Source organism: Pleurodeles waltl, chromosome 3_2, assembly GCF_031143425.1.
Source record: "Pleurodeles waltl isolate 20211129_DDA chromosome 3_2, aPleWal1.hap1.20221129, whole genome shotgun sequence".
NCBI classification, from domain to species: Eukaryota; Metazoa; Chordata; class Amphibia; order Caudata; family Salamandridae; genus Pleurodeles; species Pleurodeles waltl.
In genome coordinates this window covers 2,185,828-2,213,001 of record NC_090441.1, presented here as the reverse complement: position 1 = coordinate 2,213,001, position 27,174 = coordinate 2,185,828, and the positions used below count along the sequence as shown (strand labels likewise).

The window sequence follows — 27,174 nt, the reverse complement described above, 5'->3', positions numbered from 1 at the left end:
CGTCCTGCATCCACAGAAGGGTGGCTAGTGGCTCCTGTCACAACCGGATACTCCATCTCTAACTGGACTTAGACCCCTTCTTTTGCAGGTTCTCTTCTGTCAGGATCCACTTTTGGGTTCTTCCAGTCTTGGTTGGGTCCTTCACAATCCTTTTCCAAAGTCCTCCTGTTGGTTTTGAGGAAAACTAGGTACTTTCCTCTGCTCTCCTGGTCGCTGGGGGTCACTCTGGTACTCATCTCTTGGGGTCCTTAGTTCCTCCAGCTCCCCTCTACTGATTCCACTTCCTTGGGTGGGGGGGTGGGGAGGGGGCTGTCTTTTACATTCCATTTATTTCAGTATATGGTTTGGCCCTCCCCTAGGTCCCTCACTATTTACTATTGCTTTTGTCAATGCCTATTGCTTTCTATGCTATTTATTGATTCCTAATGTATATATAATAGTGTGTTGACTTGCCTCCAGTTGGGGTATCACCTATACAGTATTTCAGTATTTGTGTTACTATAAAAAAGTACCTTTATTTTTGTAACACTGTGTGGTTCTTTCATGTGTGTAAGTGCAGTGTGACTATAGTGGTATTGCATGAGCTTCGCATGTCTCTTAGATACATCTTGGCTGCTCATCCACAGTTACCTCTGGAGAGCCCTGGCTTCCTAGACACTGTCAACACTTCACTGATAGGTGATACCTGGACCTGGACCTGGTATAAGGTGATAACACCACAGGTGCTCACCAGGCCAGCTTCATACACTGGTGGTGCAGCTGTGGGATAGGGCACTTGAAATTGTCTTACAACTTTGTCACTTTCCACAGGAAAGACCATTATTAGCTGTTAGGTAGACAGTACACTTAGTTGTCAGGAATTCTAGTCTCCTAAGTTTGGGTAAGCTAGGGGTCTGGCATAGCCCTTGCACCAAACTTTCCTAGGGAGCCTAGTTGTTAGTTAGGTACACCTACACCACTCTAGCAAGGATGTCTTCAGTAGAGCACACCTCTCAGGCTCCAGACTCTCACTATGAGGGTCTCCAAGAGTTGAGGAAGATGTGTGCCTCTAGAAAAGTAAAGACAGGGAGAAATCCCAACAAGAGTATACGTCAAGGGTTACTCCTCCAGGCTGACCAGGACAGTGCAGGCAGCCAGGAGGAGGAGGAGGAAGAAGTAGAAACTGACCCTCCAGTCCAAGACAGGGTAGATTTAGGCTACACTGGGGATGGTCAGGGAGAACCAGGGGAACACCACAGCCCTGTTAGGAGCTCTGCAGGTAGTGAGAAGGGGTGGGGTCATGGCAGTAGGCCCATCTTTACTCCTAGGGGGTTGGTCCACAGAGTCCCCAGGAAGAGGATTAGGACCTCCTCTGTCAATACCCATGTCTCCTTAGTATCTGAAGGAAACTACTGCTTCCAATCAGGGGATGATTCCTTAGACAGAGAGCTCAGGAAGCTGAGATTAGAGGAGGCCAAGCTGAGGCTGCAGCAGCAACAGCGAGCCCTAGATAGGGAAGCCTAGGCAGTGGAACGGGAGAGACAGGGTTTGGGGTTAGCACCCCATGGTGGCAGCAATCTTAGCTTTAGGGACACCAGACTCAGGAAGGACTCCTATGATTATAGGAACCTGAGAAAGATAGTCCCAGCTTACAAGGTGGGAATTGGTATTTACAAATGGTCCACTGCTTTAGAGATGGCCTGTAAGTACAGAAGGTCCCCCAAAGGCAGTGGGCAGCAATCTAGTGTTTATTTCTCTGACAAAGGTAGAGACAAACTCCTCACTGTCAGAGAGTAAGATACAGACAATTATACAGCACTCAAAAATGAACTGTTAGATGGTTTTGGTTTGACCACTGAACAATACAGGATTAAGTTCAGGGATACCAAAAAGGAGTCGTCCCAAGACTGGGTAGATTTTGTGGACTGCTCAGTTAAAGCTCTTGAAAGCTTGTTGCAAGGGAACAAAGTCGGTGACTATCAGGGCTTATACAATCTGATTCTAAGAGAGTACATTTTGAATAACTGTATATCTGATCAGCTGAATCAATACCTGGTGGACTCTGATCTGACCTGTTCCCAAGAACTGGGAAGGAAAACAGACAAGTGGCCCATGCAGCAATGCTGGCCATCCCTGGGCCTATCTTTGCCCTTATAAGAGCACTGGCCAAGAAACAAAGAGAACATGGAGCCCTGGAGCCTGGAACAATGGCCCAGGAGGCTCCTAAACAAAAGAGCAGAAAAGTACCCCCTGCTCCAGCCTCCAGTGAAGATTTCACCCCTGAGGATGAAGAATCTACTCCTTGGGTGGAACCTACACCAGAGGAGCTCATAGCTGAGCTCTTGGGTGCAGGGAGGCCACCAGGGAGGAACTCAGTATGGAACAGAAGACCTGTCCCACACGGAGGGCCTTAGGCAGCAAGCTGCAGCACAAGAGGCAGTGGATATCAGTGGCACCCATAAGGTGTACTGGGATAACAGCCTCCTTTACTCAGACGCAAGGGACCCTAAACCTGGTGCCACCAGAAGACTGGTTATCCCTCTGATGTTTAGAGAGTTCCTGTTAACTCTGGCACATGACATTCCCCTTGCAGACCACATGGGGCAAAGCAAGACTTGGGACAGGCTTGTCCCTCATTTTCACTGGCCCCATATGTCTGAAGACACCAATAAGTTTTGTCGCTCCTTTGTCACCTGCCAAGCCAGTGGCAAGACAGGTGGCACTCTAAAGGCCCCTTTAAATCCACTACCAGGGTTGGGGTTGATATTGTTGACCCCTTGGATCCCTCAACAGCATCTGGCAATAGATTTATACTGGTGGTGGTGGACCATGCCACCAGGTATCCAGAAGCCCATTCCTTTTAGGACCACTACAGCTTTTGCAGTGACCAAAGCCCTCCTGCGAATTTTCTCAAGGGTGGGTTATCCTAAAGAGATGGTATCAGACAGGGATGCAAACTTCATGTCTGCTTAGCTTAAAGCCATGTGGAAGGAGTGTGGTGTCACTTATACATTCACCACTCCTTACCATCCTCAAACAAATGGATTAGTTGAGAGGTTTAATACAACTCTCAAAGGCATGATAATGAGACTCTCAGAGAAACTCAGAGGGAGGTGGCCTGTCCTGTTTACTTGCCTCCGCTTTGCCTATAGGGAGGTTCCTCAGAAGGGAGTGGGCTACAGCCCCTTTGAATTTCTGTTTAGGCACCCTGTTAGGGGTCCACTTACTCTTGTGAAAGAAGGCTGGGAGCAACCTTTCAATCCTCCAAAGCAGAACATTGTGGACTATTGTTAGACCTGACAGCCTTAGGGTGGTCACCCCTAACTTTTTGCCTGCCTCCCTCCACTTTTTGGACACTGTTTTTGCTGGCTTTTAGACTCTGCGCACTTTACCACTGCTAACCAGTGCTAAAGTGCATATGCTCTCTCCCTTTAAACATGGTTATCTTGGATCATACCTGATTGGACTATTTAATTTACTTATAAGTCCCTAGTAATGTGCACTATATGTGCCTAGGGCTGGTAGATTAAATGCTACTAGTGGGCCTGCAGCACTGGTTGTGCCACCCACTTAAGTAGCCCCTTTTCCTTGTCTCAGGCCTGCCATTGCATGGCCTGTGTGTGCAGTTTCACTGACACCTTGACTTGCCATTTAAAAGTACTTGCCAAGCCTAAACCGCCCCTTTCTCCACATATAAGTCACCTCTAATGTGTGCCCTAGGTAACCCCTAGAGCAGGGTGCTGTGTGGGGGAAAGGTAGGACATGTACCTGTGTAGTTTACATGTCCTGGTAGTGTAAAACTCCTAAATTCGTTTTGCACTACTGTGAGGCCTGCTCCCTTCATAGGCTAACATTGGGGCTGCCCTCATACAGTATTGAAGTGGTAGCTGCTGATCTGAAAGGAGTAGGAAGGTCATATTTAGTATGGCCAGAATAGTAATACCAAATCCGGCTGACTGGTGAAGTTGGATTTAATATTACTATTCTAGAAATGCCACTTTTAGAAAGTGAGCATTTCTTTGCACTTAAATCTTTCTGTGCCTTACAATCCACGTCTGGCTGGGCTTGGTTGACAGATCCTTGTGCATTCACTCAGACACACCCCAAACACAGGGTACTCAGCCTCACTTGCATACATCTGCATTTTGAATGGGTCTTCCTGCGCTGGGAGGGTGGAGGGCCTGCTCTCACACAAAGGACTGCCACACCCCCTACTGGGACCCTGGCAGACAGGATTGGACTGAAAGGGGACCTGGTGCACTTCTTAGCCACTCTTTGAAGTCTCCCCCACTTCAAAGGCACATTTGGGTATAAAACAGGGCCTCTGCCCTACCTCATCAGACACTTGCTGGAGAAGAAACCTGAACCAGGACCTGCATCCTGCCAAGAAGAACTGCCTGGCTGCCTAAAGGACTCACCTGACTGCTTTCTACAAAGGACTGCTGCCTTGCTGTTGCCCTGCTGCCTTGCTGAACTCTTGTCTGGCTGTGAAAGTGCTCTCCAAGGGCTTGGATAGAGCTTGCCTCCTGTTCCCTGAAGTCTCAGGACCAAAAAGACTTCTCTTTTTCACTTGGATGCTTCGTGCGCTGAAATTTTTGACGCACAGCTTTTTCCGCAGCGCGAAAAAACGCTGCACACAGACGCTTATTGACGCGACGCCTTCGGGACGACCGGAACTTCGACGCACGGCCTCGCAAGGACAACGCCGCCCGACCTCCAGCGGAGAAATCGACGCGACGCCTGCCGTGAGAGCGAAACTTCGACGCGCATCCGGAAAACAAGCAGGAGAATCCATGCACAAACCCGGGACATCTGGTAATCCCCGCGATCCACAGAAAGAGACTGTCCGCGCGCCGGAAAACGACGCACAGCTTCCTCGCGTTGAAAATAACGACGCAAGTCCGTGTGTGCTGGGGAGAAATTGACGCACACACCATTTTTCCACGTATCTCTTCTTCTGTGGCCCTCTGAGGAGATTTTCCACTCCAAACAAGACTTAAGAAACTTTATATCACTTTTCAGTGATATCTCTACAAATTCACATTGCAACTTTATTCGTTTTGACCTACAATTATCCTGATAAATATTATATATTTTTCTAAACACTGTGTGGTGTATTTTTGTGGTGCTATATGGTGGTATTGTATGATTTATTGCACAAATACTTTACACATTGCCTTCTAAGTTAAACCTGACTGCTCGTGCCAAGCTACCAGAGGGTGGGCACAGGATAATCTTGGATTGTGTGTGACTTACCCTGACTAGAGTGAGGGTTTTTGCTTGGACAGAGGGTAACCTGACTGCCAACCAAAAACCCAATTTCTAACAACTATGAACTAGGCCTCAGATCTAGGATGGCCGAATAAATGAAGAGGGCTTCTAAAAACCTTCAGGCCAGCCAAGAGTTGCAAAAACAATGGCATGACCAGAAGGCTGTGCTTACCGTTTACAGAAGGTGTGGGTCCTGGAGCCTGTAGCTGCCAGGGCACTCCAAGACAAATGGAGTGGACCACACACTTATGGAATGAAAGGGTGAGGTCACCTATTTGGTGGACCTATGCACTCCTAGAAGCCCCCACAGGGAGCTTCATGTGAACCGCCTGAAGCCCTACGATGACAGGTCTGACATGACCTTGCTCGTAGAAAATGATGAGGGACAGGAAAAAGAGAGTGATCCTCTCCCTGACCTCTTCTGCCACAATACAGTGGATAGCTCAGTAGATGGGGTTGTACTTGCAGACTGTCTCTCTGAGTTGCAGCAAGAGGATTGTAGAAACCTCCTAGGGCAGTTCTCTGAGCTGTTCTCCCTGACCCCTGGTCAAACTACCTGATGTGAACACACCATTGACACAGGTGACAGCCTGCCTGTCAAATGTAAAATTTTCCGACAGCCTGATCATGTACGGGAGTGCATCAAAAAAAAGCTGAAGTGCAAAAGATGCTAGACATGGGAGTCATTGAGCCCTCTAACAGCCCCTGGTCTAGTCCTGTAGTCCTTGTCATAAAACCACATTCCCTAAATGGTAAAAGGGAGATGAGGTTTTGTGTGGACTATAAAGGTCTCAATACAGTAACCAAAACAGATGCTCATCCTATCCCTATGGTAGATGAGCTAATAGATACACTGGCTTCTGACAAGTATCTAAGCACCTTTGACCTGACCGCTGGCTTCTTGTCAGATGATGCCAAACCAAAAACTGCATTCTCCACTTCTAGCGGGCACTATCATTTTACAGTGATGCCCTCTGGACTAAAGAATGCACCTGCCACATTGCAGAGGTTGGTGAACAAAGTTCTCCAAGGCCTGGAAAGCTTCAGTTCAGCTTTTCTAGATGATATAGCTGTCTTTAGCTCCACCTGGGAGGATCACCTTGCCCACCTTGGGAATGTATTGGAGGCTCTGCAAAAAGCAGGCCTCACTATCAAGGCCTTAAAGTGCCAGATAGGGCAGGAAAAAGTGGTTTACCTGGACCACTTGGTAGGTGGAGGCCAGATTCAACTTATGAAGCTGCATCATTTGCCACCATTTTAGCCAACCTTTCTTTGGGCACGGAAAGCTAGAACACATCTGGGAAAGGTGAGGGTTGCTGGTCAAGCAAAGAAAGTACTGGAATATTTTACAATGTCTCTTGCCAGGATCTATGACTTTAGATGTTAGACATATTAGCTGTAAATCGAAGCAGTTAATACACCTTACCACTGACAAAGATAAGGAGCAGTCAATGATTTAATAGGGAAATCTTGATTCCATTAAATGCATACAACTATTCCCTCTTAATCTGGTGGGTTCCTACACTTACATTTTCCCCACTTATAATTCTGCCTGTCCAGAAGCTGAGATGTTCAGCCTGATGGCAAAAAATATTTAATATAGCTTGTAAGACTGTTGAAAGAGCCAACTCAGAAATAATAGTATATATTCATCAAAGGAAAGGTTCAATGCATCATGAAGGGAATTCATTCTATTTCATGTTTCCATTAAACTTGCTTGAACATGTTTTTTCCCCCTATACATGCACATGAAATGTCAATTTTCTACAAGCCAATACAAACTAATTTGAAAGTGATTTTCGTTTAAATCTGTGCCCACATATAGGTTTTTATAACAGCATAGAAAATAAATCACAAATGGCTTTAGGCAAGAACTTGTGCTTTTTAATTCCAGTTTATCAGGGGGCACTGAACACTTTTTGAACTGGACATTTATATGTAGGGCTGATACATTCCATATGGAAACAGTTTTTCAAATTTACAGCACGAGGACTCCCATAACAGAATTTCTCATTCTATAAAGGTTGTGCAGTGTCACAATGATACAAGAAATAATGTAAAGTGCTTTTGTAAAGTTATTGGTGCATTTGTACATATTTTCTAAAAAAAAGACCAACAAAAAAAAGAGGTTTTGCTTACCGAAATTGCATATAGATTGTAGATAGGCTTGGAGTTAACTGTGTGTCTTTGGTCAACCGCGCTGACTTCATCCTTGTGGTTTTCCATCAAATCGCTGCTACATGATTTCTGCTCACAAACAAATCCATTGGCCAAAGTCATTTCATTGCCCTGAGAATTTGATAACTCTGCTTGGCTATCTCCAAAAATGTTCATTTGACTAAGACCATCTGATTGCTCTGAGGACATTATTTGATCTTGGTCCGTACCACAGTCCTTGATTGAATCCAAATTGTCTTTACTACTGGAAAGTTTGTGTTTGCCTATTTGGGGCAGCCGAAGTCGCCCCTTACTTCTCCCTAAAGTTCTTGGGCTACTGTTTGGGCTATTGGTTTTGCTTCCACAGTTTGTTCCAGTTTTCCTTCCCTGTGATGGAGAACCTGTAAAAGAAAAGCATAGTTGAAGCATTTATTTGAACACTGACACACCTTCTTATACCCACTCCGGAAGCCCACACATTGTCTTCCTCGAAAGCATATACCACTTTCTTACCGACACAGACAATTCTCATTATTGTGATACTGAGAGGGCACCCTGGAAAATAGAAAATATATCAGTTCAATGCCAGCAGAGTGAACCAGAGCAAGGTGATAATAACTGTAATGAATCCACACTCAGTCAATTTCTCAAGTCCTTTAGAAGATGAAACACATCTTTAAGCAGCTAAACGTTGCTGTTTCCGCTGCCACAAAAGCAATCACGAGGCAGAAAAAAACGAGTGACTTCTATGAAATACAATACACTTGAAGCCTGGGCCTCTGCCAGATAATGTGGTATCTTTCTCAGTGAGTTACTATTATATCTTCCCTGATCTCATCGACATCACAAAGTTAAATTCTATGCTGATCTTCCAAACTACCACAGGGAAGTAGCCACAAATAAAAACTCAGATTAGTTTTACTGCAAGATGGAACCAAAGTGAACTTTGATTGCTTGTCTACGTAGCAATACTAACAAATCTGTAGTGTACACAACCAATATGTTTTGCAAAAGAGTTTTCATGCTTTTAATGAGGTCTTCTTGTTCTATCTAGTTCAATTATGGTACAGCAAAGAAAAATAAGCCGTTTTTAACCAACAGCATCTTATTTTTTATAACAGACCTATAATAAACAACTTCACTCATTTCCTTGTCATTACACTTCCAACAATGTTTAATTTTGCATACAGTTCTGAACAGAAACACAGTTCACAATGCAATAATCTGCAGAGTATTTAATTATAATTCACCAGCAACCAGGGAAAATTAGTAAAAAATGTCCACAAAAGTAGGTTTGAAAAAGTAATCAAATCTATATTGATATGCAAAGGGACATATCAGTTTTATCTAGAGAATGCAGGACCCAAGTACAGACATGGCTCAAGGTTGGACATAGATCTGCAATCGAACTTCAGGAATAGCTACACAAATAAATTTGCTTGCATGTGATGTGAAGCGGTTTAAACTAATATAGGATGAAGTGACACACTTTGATACTATGTTGTAGTGACATCACAATGTTTGATCAAAGTGAAAAAACCACAACCCTCCTACCAAATCATATTTACCTTTGGAGTTCAAAGTTTCCATGACTGATAATCATGCACATCAAAGTCTTAGTATACCAAGACATTAAATGTTACCCTCTCTTTTAGATATAAGGCCATATAGATACAATTGATTTGAAACATTCTTCCAGATTAAGATTAATACAATACTACGGAGGTCTATGATCATGCCTTTGGACCTTTTTGCTCAAGAGCCAACATGTCAGCTGCTTCTCAGAATTCAGCTCACAGGTATTTACCTCCACTTCCAATTTAATGGTGCATAACTAAAAAAACTGCATAATCTACATGCCTACATAATACTGTGACTTCTTTGGAGGCGAGGCCCAGATTTTAACTTACATGGGGCACACATAAATCACTTCTTTGAACCGTTAATCCTGCATCTTCACAATGCTGGCAGCATAAAACAATGACCCATTCCTGATTTAGGTCCAAAAGAGTAAGGCAATTCTCTTATACATATCGGTTAATCCTCCTACAGATAATGGAGGATCCCTAATGCATGTCAAGTGAAGCTGTACCCAATAATCAGGATGTCACATTGTGTTGTTAGGTATGCAATGCACTTTCCACATATCAAATTTAACAGTGATAAGAACTTTCTATCAAATTGTTTTTACATAAATGACGTACTACTGCCCTGGAGATATAATCATTTAGTGAGTCTATATGTGTTAGTTATAATGTTACTTAAACTTACTATTTTTTTTATCCTTTTGGGCGCCTAATTGCATAATGAGGAATGTATGGTATGGATTCGAGGGATGTAAAGTGATACAAGTACCACAGTGGTTGGGTGATGCATGTGGTTTTAATAAGGTGATTTGTATTGTTGTTATGATATGTATTGCACATATTTTATGTTGTTTTATTTGTTAGCATTATGTATTGTCTTTTTTCTTGGATGTTTTTTAAGAATTGGTGTTGTCCTGAAGAAGGTGGTTTTAACTAATATATCCACTGAAATGCATCAATGTGTGTGTATATACAAATATAAATATATATATATGTTCGGTGGCATGTGTAGCTACAGATACACAAGCTGTGCATTATCCTGCCATCTAGTGTTGGGCTCGGAGTGTTACAAGTTGTTTTTCTTCTAAGAAGTCTTTTTTCAAGTTACAGGATCGAATGACTCCTCCTCTCGGTGATAGTGCGCATGGGCATCGACTCCTTTGTTAGATTGTTTTCTTTCCACCGTCGGGTTCGGACGTGTTTTCGATAAAAGGTATCTATTTGTTTCCTCTCGCTCCGAGACCTTCGATTTGGGAACTTTATATTAGCTTTATTTTACCGTTGCTATTCTTTCAAATGTGTTTACATCTGCATTGGATCCAATAGTACAGCTGGGATCAAGAAAACGCCCTTTCGGGCACTTGCGCCCTTTTTGGGCCTGTTTAGGCTTACCATAGCCTGATGGATCGGACTCCAATCCGATTTTGTCTTCTGCCACGCAAAATTCCCTTACACTGATCAGCACGTGGTATGTAATCTTTGCCTTTCTCCAGAACATCGAGAGGAAGATTGTGAAGCCTGTTGGTCGTTTTGGTCGAAAAAGACTCTGCGTGACCGGACAGCAAGAAGACTCAAAATGATGTCGAAATATACAGAGTCCACCGACACCTTAGAAGAGGAGCAGGCACAAACTGCTGTTTCAATTCAGGACTCCGACTCTGAAGCAGAATCAGAGGAAGGAAGACAGCCAACCTATCACAGCAGCTCAGCATGTGAGGACACCTGCCCCTACTCCCACTTCCAAGAAATCTATTAAGGCCTTGGGTGCACCACTGCCGGAAAGCCTTGGCCCCACCCGAAAGAAACTGGCTGGCGACCGACCCTCGGGTTCAGCGCTGAAAAAGGCCAAGTCACCACATCAACAGGCCATGCCTGTTTCGGTGCCGGACTAGAGCAAAAAGATAAAAAGCTCCACCTCCGCACCGAGCCGACATCTATACTCTTCGGAGTCGAAAATACAGTATCCAGCTTCAGAGCCGAATTCTCGGCTGCTATCTTTGGGACCCAAAAAAATAAGTACCATTTCGGAGCTGAAAACATCCTTCTATACAGAAGAGACAGGACTTTCAAGCAGTCTAAAGCATTTAACAAAAACAACTACTGAACAATCCTCTAAAAGCATAAAACCATCTGAATATCAATCTGAGGTCTCTGATATCCAGCCAATCTTGGAGGTTATGGACAGTAGAAAGAGAAGCATACATATCCATAAGGAGACAGGAAAAATTATTGCTTCACCTCATCCACAGACCAAAAGGAAGCTGGTGTTTCAAGAGACTCTTGACACTGCTCCACCGCCAGCAAAAATATTTAAGAAAAAGAGAAGCCATCACCTCTCAAGCTTTCTCCACCACCACTACCCCCACCATCACACTCCCACACCTACTCACAGGGAGATACAGTGGACCCTTGGGACTTGTATGACTCAGATCCTATACCGTCAAATGACCCAGATCTCTATCCTACTAAACCTTCACCACCAGAGGATAGTACAGTTTACACTCGGGTCATATCTAGGGCAGCTACATACCATGGGGTTCATATGCATGCAGAACCATTGGAGGAGGATTTTCTTTTTAATACTTTATCCTCTACCCACTCACACTTCCAGTGCTTACCAATGCTGCCTGGTATGCTTAGACATGCAGACGATATATTTAAGGAACCAGTCAAGACTATGATTTTAACCCCAAGAATTGATACAAAATATAAGCCTGCACCAACAGACCCATTCAACATTTCCCAACAAGTACCACCAGACTCCACTGTGGTTAGTGGTGCTAGGAAAAGTGTTATTAGCCAGTCATCAGGGGATACATCTCCCCCTGACAAGGAAAGTAGGAAGTTTCATGCTGCAGGTAAAAGGGTAGCTACACAAGCAGCTAATCAATGGCGTATTGCCAATTCCCAAGCCCTGTTAGCAAGGTATGACAGGGCACACTGGGATGAAATGCAAGAGTTCTTGCAATATCTACCCAAAGAGCACCAGAAGAGAGTGCAACAAATTGTTGAAGAGGGACAAGCAATCACTATCAACCTGATTAGATCTGCCCTTGACGCAGCTGACACTGCAGCTAGAAGCATCAATACTAACATAAAAATTCAAAGAAATGCATGGCTAAGATCCTCCGGGTTTAAACCCGAAATACAGCAGGCAGTGCTTAACATGCCTTTCGATAAACAGTAGCTATTCGGACCTAAAGTAGATACTACTATTGAAAAACTCCAAAAGGGTTCAGACAATGCAAAAGCCATGGGAGCCCTATATACCACACCTTTTCTGGGTTCCTTTCGCAAACAACAGTTTAAGGGAGGCTTCAAACCCCAAACTACAGAGGCTTCCACCTCCCATCCCAAACAAATGCAACAGTATTATCCAAGAGGGTCATTTAGAGGCTGTTACAGAGGCCAAAACCTTAGAGCCAGGGGAAAGTTTAATACCTCAAAGAGTGTCACCACTCCCACAAAACAATGACTTCCTCAACATCCCAGAATTCCACACATCTCCTGTGGGAGGAAGACTGCAACAATTCCACTCTCACTGATCATCGCCACAGATCAGTGGGTACTTTCAATTATCCGCAATGGTTATTGCCTAGAACTCATTTCTACACAACCAAATATTCCACCTCGCTCTCACAGGCTCTCTCCAGAACACACTGTTCTGCTAAAACAAGAGGTACAATCTCTATTACTAAAAGGAGCAATAGAAATGGTTCCAATGTCACAACAAGGAACAGGAGTATATTCACTATATTTCATGATACCAAACAAGAATGCTACTCTCAGACCCATCCTAGATCTCAGACCTCTAAATCTATACATCCTGTCAGAACATTTTCACATGGTGACTCTACAGGATGTAATTCCCCTACTACAAAAACACGATTACATGACTGCTTTAGACCTCAAGGACGCTTGCTTCCATGTTCCCATACATCCAGCTCACCGCAAATACTTAAGATTTGTAATAGCAGGCAAACACTACCAATTCAAAGTACTTCCCTTCGGCATAACAACAGCTCCAAGGGTTTTCACAAATGTCAAGCTGTAGTAGCAGCTCACCTCAGAAGACAACACATACATGTCTTCCCTTATCTAGACTATTGGCTAATAAAATCAAGCAATATTCTACAGAGCCAACAACACACTCAATGCACAATAAATAACCTACACACATTAAGGTTCACAATCAATTACCTAAAATCTCATCTTCAACCAGCACAGGTTCAACCTTAACTAGGTGCAATTCTCAATACTCAAAAAGCATTAGCCTACCCAAATCCACAAAGGATACAGGCTTTTCAATTCCTCATATCACAAATACAGCCCAATCAGAATTACATAGTAAGATTTATCATGAAACTATTGGAAATGAGGGCATCATGCATAGCAATAGTACTGCATGCAAGACTAAACATGAGACCACTGCAACAAGTGTTTCTCACAACAATGGTCTCAAGCACAGGGTCAGTTACATGATCTAGTGTTGTTAGACAGCCAAACTTACACATCTCTGCAATGGTGGAATCACAACAACTTAATAAAAGGACGGTCATTTCAAGACCCAGTGCCTCTGACCATAATAACAACAAATGCTTCAATGACAGGTTGGGGAGCTCATCTCAACAACCTAACCATACAAGAGGAATGGAACTCAAAGCAGTTAACTTATCACATAAATCATTTAGAATTGTTAGCTGTGTTCTTGTCCCTAAAAGCTTTTCAACATCAGATCAGGCACAAAACAGTCTTAATAAAAACAGATAATATGAAAACAATGTATTCTCTGAAAAAACAAGGGGGAACACATTCATTCCAATTGCCCCTTCTAGCCCAAACAATATGGACATGGGGAACTCCCAATCAGACTTACTTGCTAGTGGAATACATCCCAGGGATACACAACCAGTTAGCAGACCTACTAAGCAGGACGCAGCAACAAATACACAAGTGGAAAATTCACCCACAAGTACTTCAACAGTACTTTCAAATGTGGGGAGCAGCAAACAGAGATCTTTTTGCAACAGGCGAAAACGCGAAATGCCAAAGCTTCGCATCCAAACACCCACACCCTCTGTTCAAGGGCAATGCTCTATGGATCAACTGGTCAGGGATATTTGCTTATGTTTTTCCCCCTCTCCCGTTAATTCAATTTCTGGTCAACAAAATGTGTCACACCTCTCTCACCATGATGCTCATAGCTCCCACATGGGCACTCCAACACTGGTACACAACACTTCTGGAACTGTCAGTAGCGCCCCATCACAAACTTCCAAACAGACCAGATCTGTTAACACAGAACAAAGGTCAAATCAGGTATCCCAATCCCAGTGTATTCAACTTAGCGATTTGGCTCCTGAAGTCAGAGTTTGGATATTTACACCTCCCATTAGAATGTATGGAAGTTCTAAAACAAGCACGCAAACCAACAACCAGACAATGCTATGCAAACAAGTGAAAACGGTTTGTTTACTACTGCCAACCTAAGAATATAGATCCACTTAAAGCATCAGTACAAGATTGTAGGAAAGTCCTTTTTTTTTGCCTGATCACCCCCACTCTTTCTGGATAGGTACTGGTGGTTACTGACTCTTGGCTGTGCCCTGGGTACTGCTTACCAGTCCCAGGGCCAGTGCTCTGTGTAAAATGGATATGCAAATTAGGCTAATTATAATTGGCTAAGTTAACCTACCTATAAGTCCCTAGTATATGGTAGGGCATGTAGGTTTAGGGACCACAGCATAGGTGGTGCACACCTAGGTGCATTGCTGAGGTGCCCAGTGTCATTTTAAAAGCAAGCCTGCCTTGCTGGCTGCTTTTAAATTAAAGTTATATGCAAATTCGACTTTGGAATTAAAGGTACTTCCAAAGTTTTAAACTACCTTATTTTTACATATAAGTCACCCCTAAGATGTGCCCTATGTGCCCCTAGGGCTGGGTGCCATGTAACTATAAGCAGGGACTTTATAAAAATAGATTTATAAGCCCTGGTGAGGTAAAAACAGCCAAATTCGTTTTTCCCTCATTGAAGTAAATGGCCTTCATAGGCTAGAATGGGCAGACTTTATTTTTAATTTTAAAGTCTCCTTAAATGTTACATACCAAGAATTTGGTATCAAATTGATTGTTATAATAAATCCCACAACTTCCAGTTGTTGGATTTAATATAACTAGTGCAGGTAAAAAGTTTAGACTTTACCTAAAAAGTTGCCAATTTCAGCTCTGCATTGTTTTTGCTGCTGTGCTCTGATTGGCCAGCCTGCAGCAGCTTCTGCCAGGCCACTTTTATGAGGTGTGAAGTGGCCTGGCTTTACACAAAGGAATGTGCTTGGGGGAGAGATTCTCCCCTCAGCAGATGGGGAAGCAGGAAGGGGGAGGGCTGCCAAACTGGTCTTCAAAGGCAGAGAAGGACATCTGGAGCACCCAGCAACACCCCCACATCCTGCAACCCCAGACAGCTAGGTGCCCCCTTGATTAGATTAGGAGAGGGCAGGAGAGGGGTGTGTTTATGATTTTTAGCCACACCAGTGGGTGGGCTCAGCCAGATCTCTCCTCCAAAAATCAGATTCATCCATTTTGGATTTTTAGAGACTATTGCCTTCTGGGATGGATTTTTGCCACACTTCCCAGGAAGTGGTCATCACAGGGGGACGACCCTGTCCCTGATTGGAGGACCAGGGCCCCCCTGCTTTTCACCCAGGAGCAAGGATAAAACTGGCAGACCTGCACCCACGCCTCAGATCCCCACCAAATTTCAAGAAGAAAGAACTACAAGAAGAAGAAGGACTGCCCTGCTGGACCCCTGGCCTGCACCTGGAACCTGCACTCAGAAAGACTGCACCAGCTGCACACTTGGGCTTCACCACAAGAAGGACTTTGCCTGGCTTCCACTGGTTCAAGGAGGGACTCCCTGTTTGCTACAGGTGAAAAATTGCTAACCAGAGTCCCCTGCACCAACTCCTGAAAAAGTGACCAGCTGACCACTGTCCAGTGGCCAAAAAGGAGTTTGCGCCAGGTGCATTCTGGGAGTTGAAGTCCGCACTTCCCAAGGACCATCACAGAACTTCTGGACCCTTGGGGTGAGCTGTGGACCCCAAAAGAACCTTAAAAGAACATCTGGGTGAAGCCCCAGAAGTTTGGAAAAGATTGGAGAAATTTTGGAAAAAAGCTCCATAAAGTGACCGACCCGACGCGGAAATTCTAGCCGGCTTGCCTCAACCGCGACCCGGCCTGACTTCGTGGTTCGTCCCGGTAAAGAAAAACATCCAAAAAATAGACTAAGTCCGAACGTAAAAAGTTGACCGGGACCTTCCAGCCATCGTATCCGAGAAGGGCTCCACGGACGTCGGATCAAGATCCAGGTTTACCCCGGTCGAAGGATTTTCATCTCGAAAAAACGACTAAGTCCGAAGGTAGAAATCACCACCGAGGAAACCGACTTCGCGTATCCGGACAAGGGCTCCAGGAGGTCGGATCCAACTGGCAGGTTCGTCCCGGTGAAGAAAAACTTCAAAATAAAGACTAAGTCAGAAGGTAACTTTTTAACCGAGGCTTCGCGCGACCTGTAGCCGAGCAGGGCTCAATCGCGGTCGGCCTGAAAGTTTGACTTTGTCCCGGTCCTGGTGCAACCAGATGACACGATTGGCGCTTTTTGTTTCTATGCGCTAGAAAATAATAATACTTTAAAAATTCATATCTCCGGTTCCCCTGAACCGATTTTAATCGTTTTTGTGTCATTTTAAAGATAAAAATATAAGCTATTTTTATAAATTGGTTTTGGATTTTTAAACTGTTTCCTGTGTTTTATTTAATTACTGTTGTGTGATATTTGAATGCTTTACACTTTGTCTCCTAAGTTAAGCCTTGACGCTCGATGCCAAGCTACCAAGGGTAGAGCTGGGATTAATTTACTGAGACCTAACTGTACTTTTGTGGAGGTTTGTGGCTTGTTGCTAGGTGTAGGTACCTACCTGCCCTACCAATAACCCATTTTCCAACAAAGATATTGTGTTCCTTGCTTTATTTACAAAAAGCAAAATTAGCTTTTTCATCTATTAAAAGTCACCTCACAGCTATATCAGCATACCTACAAACCATACAACATACTTCTCTCTTTAGAGTTCCTGTCATAAAAGCCTTTATGGAAGGACTTAAACGTATTATTCCACCCAGAACTCCACCTGTTCCTGCATGGAATCTAGATATTGTACTCACAAGACTAATGGGACCACCATTCGAGCCCATGCATTCATGTGATATTCAATTTCTCACATGGAAAGTTGCTTTTTTAGTAGCAATTACTTCATTTAGAAGAGTGAGTGAAATACAAGCTTTTACTCTTGAGGAACCTTTTTTCCAAGTACACAAACCTAAAGTTGTACTTAGGACAAATCCAAACTTTTTACCAAAAGTAGTTCTTGACCTTAAAAGAGCTCTAATGTACTACGTTGACAGAACAAAAGATTTTAGGAAAACTAAACAGCTTTTTGTTGCTTTCCAACAACCACATAAAGGTAATCCCATTTCAAAACAAGGATTAGCTAGATGGATTGTGAGATGTATTCAAACATGTTATATTAAAGAAAAAGGCAATTTCTGATAACTCCTAAAGCACATTCCACTTCTATTGCATTTTTAGGGAACATACCAATGGCAGACATTTGCAAAGCTGCCATATGGTCCACATCACATACATTCACAAAGCATTACTGTGTGGATGTATTATCAAAACAGCAAGCCAATGTTGGACAAGCAGTGCTAAAAACACTATTTCAAACCACTTCAACAGGCTAGCCACCGCTTTATTGGGAGAAGAATTGCTTTTTAGTCTATGCACAGCACCTGTATCTGCAGCTAGACATGCAACGGGAAAATGTCACTTACCCAGTGTACATCTGTTTGTGGCATGTAGTGCTGCAGATTCACATGCTGTGCATTATCTTGCCATCTAGTGTTGGTGACATTTTCCATATATATATATATATATATATATATATATATATATATATATATATATACATATATATATATATATATATTTGCAGAATCTGCTGCACACTGGGGGACCTTACATGAGGGATTGATACAATAATGGATCACTGCTGATGCCAGTAGTAGACTCTTACTACTCTTATGGCTACCCTGCACTTTGCCTTAGACACTGTAGGGGCATAGTGTTCATGCACTTATGCCCTCACCTGTGGTATAGTGCACCCTGCCTTAGGGCTGTAAGGCCTGCTAGAGGGGTGACATACCTATGCCACAGGCAGTGTGAGGTTGGCATGGCACTTTGAGGGGAGTGCCATGTCGACTTAGTCATTTTCTCCCCACCAGCACACACAAGCTGTGAAGCAGTGTGCATGTGCTGAGTGAGGGGTCCCTAGGATAGCATAAGACATGCTGCAGCCCTCGGAAACCTTCCCTTGCATCAGGGCCCTTGGTACCAGGGGTACCAGTTACAAGGGACCTACCTGAGTGCCAGAGTTGTGCCAACTGTGGAGACAAAGGTACAGTTTAGGGAAAGAACACTGGTGCCGGGTCCTGGTCAGCAGGGTCCCAGCACACTTTCAAATCATAACTTAGCATCAGCAAAGGCAAAAAGTTAGGGGGTAACCATGCCAAGGAGGCATTTCCTTACAGTGACATCTTAACCCAAATAATATGTCCACTCAATGCACGGCTCATGGCTGAAGGGCAAGCCTCAATACAGAAGGTTCTGTAGCCTGTTCTATATATTGGGTCAGTTACCTAAGTCTTCCGGAAAAGAAATCTAGAAAGAAGCAATACAATCTCAACAAGCAAGATCTACCAATTTACTACAGAGCGATGCTGCATTGCACAACAAGAATTGGGTTTGCTTAGGGACATATGGGGGAGTCACAAAGCCACCTAGAATGTTTACATCCACCCTAAACTTCTGGGTTACTGATTGATTTACTAGGTTGATTTATTCTCATTGAGGGTTGTTGTGAAGGCTGCAAGGAGGGCATTACCTTTTGCAAAACCAATATATGATTGCAAACATATCCAGGCATCCCTTCCCATAAAAAAGAGAGTGTATCGAGTCCATCACCTCTGAGGTTAAATCTTCATCACAAGAGCTAAACATTCCAGTAATCCTCCTATGTGAGCCTTGAGGGAGGGATATCTGTTTTTCAAATACAGTAGTAAGGAAAGCAGAGATTCAGGAATTCCATCTGAATTGAATATTGTAGGCCGGGGCAGTGGCTGTACGAGCATCTATTAACAGCCAATCAACATAGTGTTTGAAAAAGTCAGCTTGATATTATAAAACAATTTGCAGATACTGTATGGATGGATAATTGAAAGACAATGCTGCAGATTTCTATTGCAATAGATCTAAGGAGGTCCCTTTGTTCCTTGATGTTCCTCCTATGTTTCAGTACGCTGATCATGGATATAATACCACTTTTTTGGATGCCAGGTTTCAAAATATATCTCAATTCTGAAATCTCTCTGGTGTGAGCTACACCAATTACAATCATACTGATACCCTACAGTGCTACCTAACCACTGTTCCATACCCCCCCCAGGACGCCAACTGGCGAAGGGTTATTACGCAACTGTGAGCTGTCTTATATCCCCCTCTCGTACACAAATTTACAATAGGCTTCAAACTGTTATTACATTGAGCACCAGCTAATTCATTCACCCATACAGAAAATCTATCACAGGTTTGACTTTCTTTCCCAGGGTTGGGGGGAGAGTTTGGACCATTTGTCTCCAAAACACCTCCCTTTAATAGTAAGAGGGTCTGGTCTACATCATTAGTAGCATTTCTTAAGTCCACTAGTTTCTGTATCCCCCAAACCAGTGCCTCTGATAGGCACCTCACATTTTTAAGCTCCTCAGTTAATAAACTGATTCTTGCTTTTACATCAGTTTCACTACTTCTTATTTGGCAAAGTTGGATTGCTTAGGAACCTGCTTATCCAAGTTTAAGACCATCAATGGACTGAGGCCCTCATTACGAGGCTGGCGGTCATGAGACCACCAACCTCGCTGTGGTGGTCCTACCGCTGCAGAGCCGGCAGTAAGGACCGCCACATTACGAGTTGTGAGGCTTGGTAGAGGCCAAGCCGCACACCCATTCACACGTCCCCACACATGCACACATCCCCCAAACCCGTCCACATACTCACAGACACCCCATCCCTTCATGCATGCATACACACCCATTCAGCATACGCATACATGCACTCAGAACCCCCACTCACTCGCAAACATGCACTCAGACACCCCCACTCTCACATAAACACAGACACCCCCATACATACGCACATGCATGCACACATTCACTTGCATACATGCACGCATTCACCCCCCCCTTGCAGACATGCACACACACACCCACACACTGGCACCATTCCCCCCACCCCCTTTTCAGACACCCACTTACCTTCTCCGTCGAGGAGGATGTCCGGGAAGGGATGGGTCCTGGCGGTCCTCCATCGCCGACAACACCACGCCAGCAGGACTCCGCCAAGCCGTAATACAGCTTGGCGGAGTCCTGCTGGCGTGGTGGTGCCGGCGATGAAACAGCCTTTGCACCGCCGACCACCACCATGACTGCTGGCGACTTTCCACCACAAAGATGGCGGAAGGCTGCTAGGACTCATAGTATGGCAGTCTGCAGACAGCCATCACTGGCGGCCTAGTGGTAGGTTTGGCTTTGGCGGTCTTCTTTTTAGACCGCCAAAGTCAAAATGAGGCCCTGAATCTATTTGTGCAAAAAACTGAAGGGTTTATAACATTTCTCCTCTCCCTAGGGTGTTTGTCAATGTTAATTTGCAGAGCCTACAAATCAGATACAGCAGAGCCACTAGGATGCAATGCAACAGCCTGCAACTAAATACTTGGGCCCCCAACAAGCAGACCTTGAGGGATGCTGTGATGCAGGATCAAGATCCACCCTAGACCCACTGGAAACGTGCTTAGGTGGTTCTTTAGGAAAGTGTGTATTTTTGTCAAGAAGGGTTTTTTCTTCTTGGTATGAAATGTATCAAAATTCTTTTTCAGGCTAAGTATTACCTCTAACTCCTCAATTAATACATCAACCTATTGAAGAGTACAATTCTCTGATGCGTATTTGGCAGCCTTGATTGAGTCACCCCTCCCGTACGGGGGTTCTTCCGCTTCCCTTTTGCCAATATTTACTGTAATTATTTGCAGTACACTTATACTGACAGTCTGATGCCAAATATCACATAAAGGTGGATATTCTACAATCACTAGATAGTGCACAATCAAGACAACTGCCCACTGGATCACAACACAGCTCTCCAAAAACGCTTTAAAACAATTAAAAATTAATGCAAATGAAAATGTCACTGTAGGAAGCTGACATTGTGTGTCGTGGTCACCTATGGTGTTGGCACCTTATACCAGGTCCAGGCGACCCTTATTAGGGTATATAGGCAGTGTCTAGGAAGCCAGGGCTCTCTAGCGGTAGCTGTGATGAGCAGCCAAGACGTATCTAGGAGACATGCAAAGCTTAGGGCAATACCACAATAGTCACACCGCAACTTATCACATGAGGGCGAATCCATATACTAAGAAAGTGAAGTGTGAAGTGAAGTCCCCCACCCAAAGATATGGAGTTGTTAGAGGGGAGCTGGAAGAAACTAGGAACCCCAAGAGGTGAGTACCTGAGTGACACTCAGCGACCAGGAGAGCAGAGGGAAGTACCTGGTCTCGCCAAGGACCAACAGGAGGAATTGGAAAAAGGATTGTACAAGAACATGACCCTTCTTAACAGTCTCCCAGACTCCACACTGCTGCCCCCCACTAAAGACCTCCTACAATGAGTAGCACACCTCTTCAAGGTCCTGAAGAAATATAACGACATCGCTCAAACGCTAATGGGTTTTCACTCGTTGCCATTGTGATCCTCCATTCTTTTTAAAACCAGCTGCTGCATCCAGTGGCAGCTGCTCCTTGTTTAAAGTAGTGGGGCGATAAGAAATGCCCTTAGGCCCAACCCCAAAACTCTCTAACGTGGGCCGGTTATAAACAGTGTTTATAACAGGTCACCATTAAGAGTTCTGGAGTTAACGCTGAAGGCAGTGCAAATTTCTCAAACTGCCTAGCAGTGGGTAAAGAAAATAAAACAGCACAGTAAATTAAAAAAGAAAAAAAAGAAAACATACTTACCCACTCCGGTCCTCTCCGTCCTGCAATTGGCAGTAAGGGGGTCTCTGAGCCAACTCCCCTCTACCAATTCTGGTGCTGCACTCATGCTTCTCAGGCAGCATGAGAGAAGCACCAGGATTGGCTGGAGTGTGCTAGTTCGACGCTCCTTCAGGTCCTTAGGGGCCTGTGCCTGCTCTCCACTCAGCTGTCTAAGACAGCTCGAGTGGAGAGATGTAAAGTGCACGTCAGGCTGGCCATCGGACAGCCGGCCAAAGTGATATGCGCACTTTAAAGTGGAGTGCCAACCACTCCTACTCCCCTGCTGCCAGAAAGAAGTGATTGCCCACCCCAAAACTTGGCTCGGGCTGGCTGCATTGAAAAAAAAAATGGTAATAAAATGTATATATCTATAATTTATTGTACAGATATTAAAATTTAAAACCAAGAGCAATCAAGTGATACAATACACAAATGAAGGAATCCGAGCTACCGGTAAAACACAATGTTAATATCAGACATTAAATACACAATAATATACTTAACTAATTTGTATACATCAACATCAAAATAAAAACATTCTCATAAAAGCAGGGGATCCAGCTGCAAAGTATAACATTGCACATAATTATAATTAGGATTACTTCCGGGCCTCCCTGCAGACCAGTAAACATGGAACCAACAACTATCTGGGCCCTTAAAATGCTTCCGTGCATTAGTTGTTCCACCATAAAATGGCAACCAACAAAATATTACAATCCATAATAGGAATTTAAAAACTCATGACTGTGCAAAATTAATAAAAAACCCAAATGAGCAAGAGCAGAAGATAGTTTTCATATACCATTAATCACTGCTCGCAGTGCCCCTGATGGACCTGGCCTGGGCGGCATTAATACATTTAGTCAACAAAACATTCAGCATTGTATTCTCAGGGTCCAAGGACATAACAGCCTGCCAACAGGAGGGGACCCCCAAAGCATTCCACTTATTCCTCAACAAGGATCTACGCTCCTTAAGCAGAGATGGACATAGGCAGGCCACATGTTCAATGGATTCTTCTCAGCTGCCGCAACCCCTGCACATGACACCTTTCCCTGGGTTGGGCAGCCAGGTGGGTAAATGCTTCAAAAAAGCCCAATCACCCATCCTTAGAGCCATGAATTTCTATTTTAAACGAATGCCATAAGAGAGGGGTAGTTGGCCGGAATGAATTAATAACCGCTTTGGCGTGTTTACGCTTGGTAAGGAGAGCTCGATCTGAGTGGTAGGACCATAGCTGAACACTCTTTTAATACCCAATTTGAAAAGGGGTTGAGAAGGATTGTTAGCCCAAAGGTCCTCAACTCTCAATTGCAATCAGATAAAAAGCTGTAGTAAGAACCTTTTACCTCGGTTGCACTCATTTCAAGCCAAAGAACTGACACCAGAATACCCGGCTTAGCCCGCCTTAACTTATGACAGAGTTTCAGGGAAGCACCTGCACCTACTGCCCACTGATCTAAAAGGCCAAATTCCAGCCGAACATGTGCAGGAGATGCGGTAGATGAAAGACCCTCTTATAATTCTTAAAAACCAACCTGTTTAACAGACGTGAGCCTCTATCTAACATAACTTCCTGACCATAGGACAACAAGGGGGTAATCTTTGCTCTCATAACTTCCATTAAGGGGAGCAGGTTAGGCCCCCTAAGAACTTTAAGTAGTTTGGAAAAAGCCACCTGCAGGGCCACAACTTTAACTTCAATCTCCTTCTTCTGCCTAACAAAGCTGCCCCTGGCATTGAAATGCACCCCTAAATATTTATAGGAGTGGTCTGAAATAACTTTATTGCTTTTATAATACCAGTTGCTTCCCAAAGTCCTTTTCTTGCCAAAAGAAACCACTTTTGTTTTTAGCAGATTTACTTCCAGATGATTCACAGCTGTACAAAGTGCAAGATGGTTAAACAACTGTTGTAGGCCAACCCTGGTGTAGCTAAACATTGCCAAATCAGCAGCATAAAGCAAATGGCTAAACAGGAGACTACCGATCTTGGGAGGGTGAGAGTTAACGGCGTCAAGAGCAGGTGACAGGTCTGCAATAAACAGATTAAAAAGCAAGGGGGCAAGCACACATCCCTGCTTTATGCCATGAAAGGTGGGGACTTTCCTGGAAAGGGAGCGGCCATCTCCTAATTTAATGTGGACCCAGGTGTCTGTGTGTAATTCTATGAAAGCCCCCAGGAGTATAGATGGAATTCCCCAGTTTTGTAGTTTGACCCACAGGGAACGCATGGGGACCCGATCAAAGGCTGCCTTAAAATCAACAAAACAACAATGCAGCACAAAGCCTAATGAGTATGCCTTAGTCATCAAAATGGATAGGGTTAATAGAGTAGTAGATTACACAAACTGGTTTTATTATAGTTTTATTTTTCACTTTTGCTGCACCAGCGGCAGGGGGTGACGCTCTCCTGCCCTAAAGGAGGCACCACTGCTGGCCACATCATCTATAAATCTATCACAACCAGTATCTGGTCGACAAGCTCATTCTGTCTGCTGTCTCTTGGCACACCCACGGCCAGGATACCATATCAAAATAGAAACAATGAAATGCAAAAAAGAAAAAGAAAAAAGCACGAGCACAGACATTTACTATGTGTGCACCCCAGGCCTAGAATGACATCTCCTTATTAGTCAGGACTGACTTAACCTTGTCTCAGTGTCGGAAACAGCTGAAGAGACCACTCTTTAAAAAATGCTACATCATGATGCAGTAGAAGTCAACTTTCACTCTTAGAAACAGCTATCCCTTCAAATTACACTTTGACTGTGAGTAAGAATAGGAGTGTAAGTGACCCGCAGCTGCCTTTTGGATATGTTTCTGTTACATAAATACCACACACATACATACATACTAAGACACCATTAAAGGGCCATCACCCATCAGTTGGCGGGAGGCAACAATGAGGGGATGCCTGAGGCCATGAGGCCAGGTAGATGCAAAACCTGTAGAACCAGGATCCAAGCCAGATTCAGGAATCCAATAATTATCTTTCAAATACCTGTGATGCTCTGAGAAGGAGCAAAACCCTTTTTGTGGGTCATATCCAGTATTGTCCTTAAGACTGCTAGCCTCTGCAAAGACTAGAGGTAGGAGATTCGGGCACTAATGGTAAAATCCTGAGATGTGGGAAAGAGTAACTGTCCACTCACTGTTAACTCTCACCAGCGCAGAGAATTCTGCTTTTCACCAGCCAGTCATCCAAATGCAGAAAAACAGTGACTACTGATAATCACAATTAAGCTGCCACAAACAACAACACTTTGATAAAGACGCATGGAGCGGCTGTCAACCCGAACTGTAGAACTGAGGACGGATAGGTCTGTGATCCCATCGTGAACATAGGATATAGTTGCTTGCTGTGTGTTGCGCCCTGTAATAAACGTATTCCCATTGTTTACACATGAGTGCACCCCCTATTCGCGCTCCCATCTGTTATGACCGGACGATTTCTTTCCACTGTCAGAGAGCACCAAGAGCTTGCACAGGTCACAGATGATGTATTTCTTTACATTTTTAGTTAGGAGACACTTTTCATATGGCGTAAGCAGTCGCTGTGTTCCAGTCTGAATAGAAGGATGTATTACCCAGTGTCGAATTTGGCGGTACCAATGGTGTTCAGTTTCGGGGAGAGCCAAGCTGATTTTCAATTGTTCTAATGGAACAGGCCCCTTAGCTTCGAAGAGATGCCTATAGAGAAGCAGAGAAAGCCGCAACCTGGAGGCCTGGGGTGAAATCCGATTTGGCCTAAATAGAGGTCAGTAGCGATGGAAAGGATGTCAGCTGCTTCTGGGTGACCACCCTGTCCCAAAGAGAGTAGCCCTGGGAACCATGAAGAAGTACAAATCCAATGCCCTTTGTTTTGGGGGGAGCCAGAGCACCCTCCATAGAAGATCGCCCGCTATCGCCTGTACCATAAAGCACCAATGCTTCTTGCTTTTCGGGCAATTCCATTCTAATTAGAAAAAAAGCTGCACAGCTTGGCACACACAAACCCATACTTAGCTGGGGCTTGGTACACGAGAATGTTGTGCAAGCGTGGGCTTATTCCATCCAAGACAAAACTGTTAAATTCAGCCTGATGAAAAGTCTTAAACATGCCCACTGAAGGCATCAGCGGCAAGGCCTTAAACACAAAGGGGGACCTGTGGATTGCGGTCATCTTGAGGGAAGCTGTTTTCCCAAGGCAGGACAGGTGGAAGCGACTCCACTGGGCGAGGTCGGCCTTGATCTGATGCAGGAGAACCTGATAATTATTGTACACACTGTCTGTAAGTGTCAGAGCAATCTGTGTACTAAGGTAGAGGAAGGAGGAAATGGCCCACGCCAGAGGGTGGAAGGCACCAAGCCGCACCAGAGTGTAAGGTGTAGTAGAAAGGGTAAATGCTTGGGACTGCTGAAAATTGATCCAAAAGCCCGATTCCCTACCAAACTCTTCATTTCTTCGCAGAGGGGTGGCAGGGAATGTAGGGAATCATCAAGTTCTACCAACACGTACGCCGGGCAGAGGCTGAGCGCATGCACTGAGCCATCGCACTGTACCCTGGTGATCATTGGGTCCCCGTGAGCCCCTAGCGTTAGGGGCTCTATACAAAGCAAATAACATAGAAGGCAGCGGACATCCCTGTTGCATTACCCTGCAGATCGGGAAGGAGGTAGATAGTGTGCCATTTACTCTTACAGCTGCCTTGGGATCGCTATAGCTGCTTAGGATCCAGCTATGGAATCTGGTCCCGAAACCAAAGTGGCTCAGGGTCACATCCAAGTATGGCTAATACATAAACCTGGACTGATCAGGATCCACCAATTCGGGCATGAAGGGATTGAGATGGTCTACTAGAAAACCAGTCAAGAGTTTTGCATCTACATTTATAAGCAAAACGTGTTGGTAGGAGCCACACAGATAAGCATGCTTCCTAGGCGTGGGGATAACAAATATTTAGGCCTTCAGCATAAACCAGTAGAGGGTACCTGTGCCTGTGAAA

General features: G+C 44.3%; 1 protein-coding gene across 2 annotated transcripts in view; it reads right to left on the bottom strand.

Moving 5' to 3' along the window:
* The window catches only part of USP32 (ubiquitin specific peptidase 32), a 941,828-nt gene that overhangs the window by 52,972 nt on the left and 861,682 nt on the right, over positions 1–27,174 (bottom strand). For both annotated transcript variants that reach the window (XM_069226537.1, XM_069226538.1), the window contains exon 32: positions 7,390–7,808. In XM_069226537.1, the coding sequence (XP_069082638.1) occupies positions 7,390–7,808 (419 nt within the window). The remainder of the gene's footprint in view (positions 1–7,389; positions 7,809–27,174) is intronic.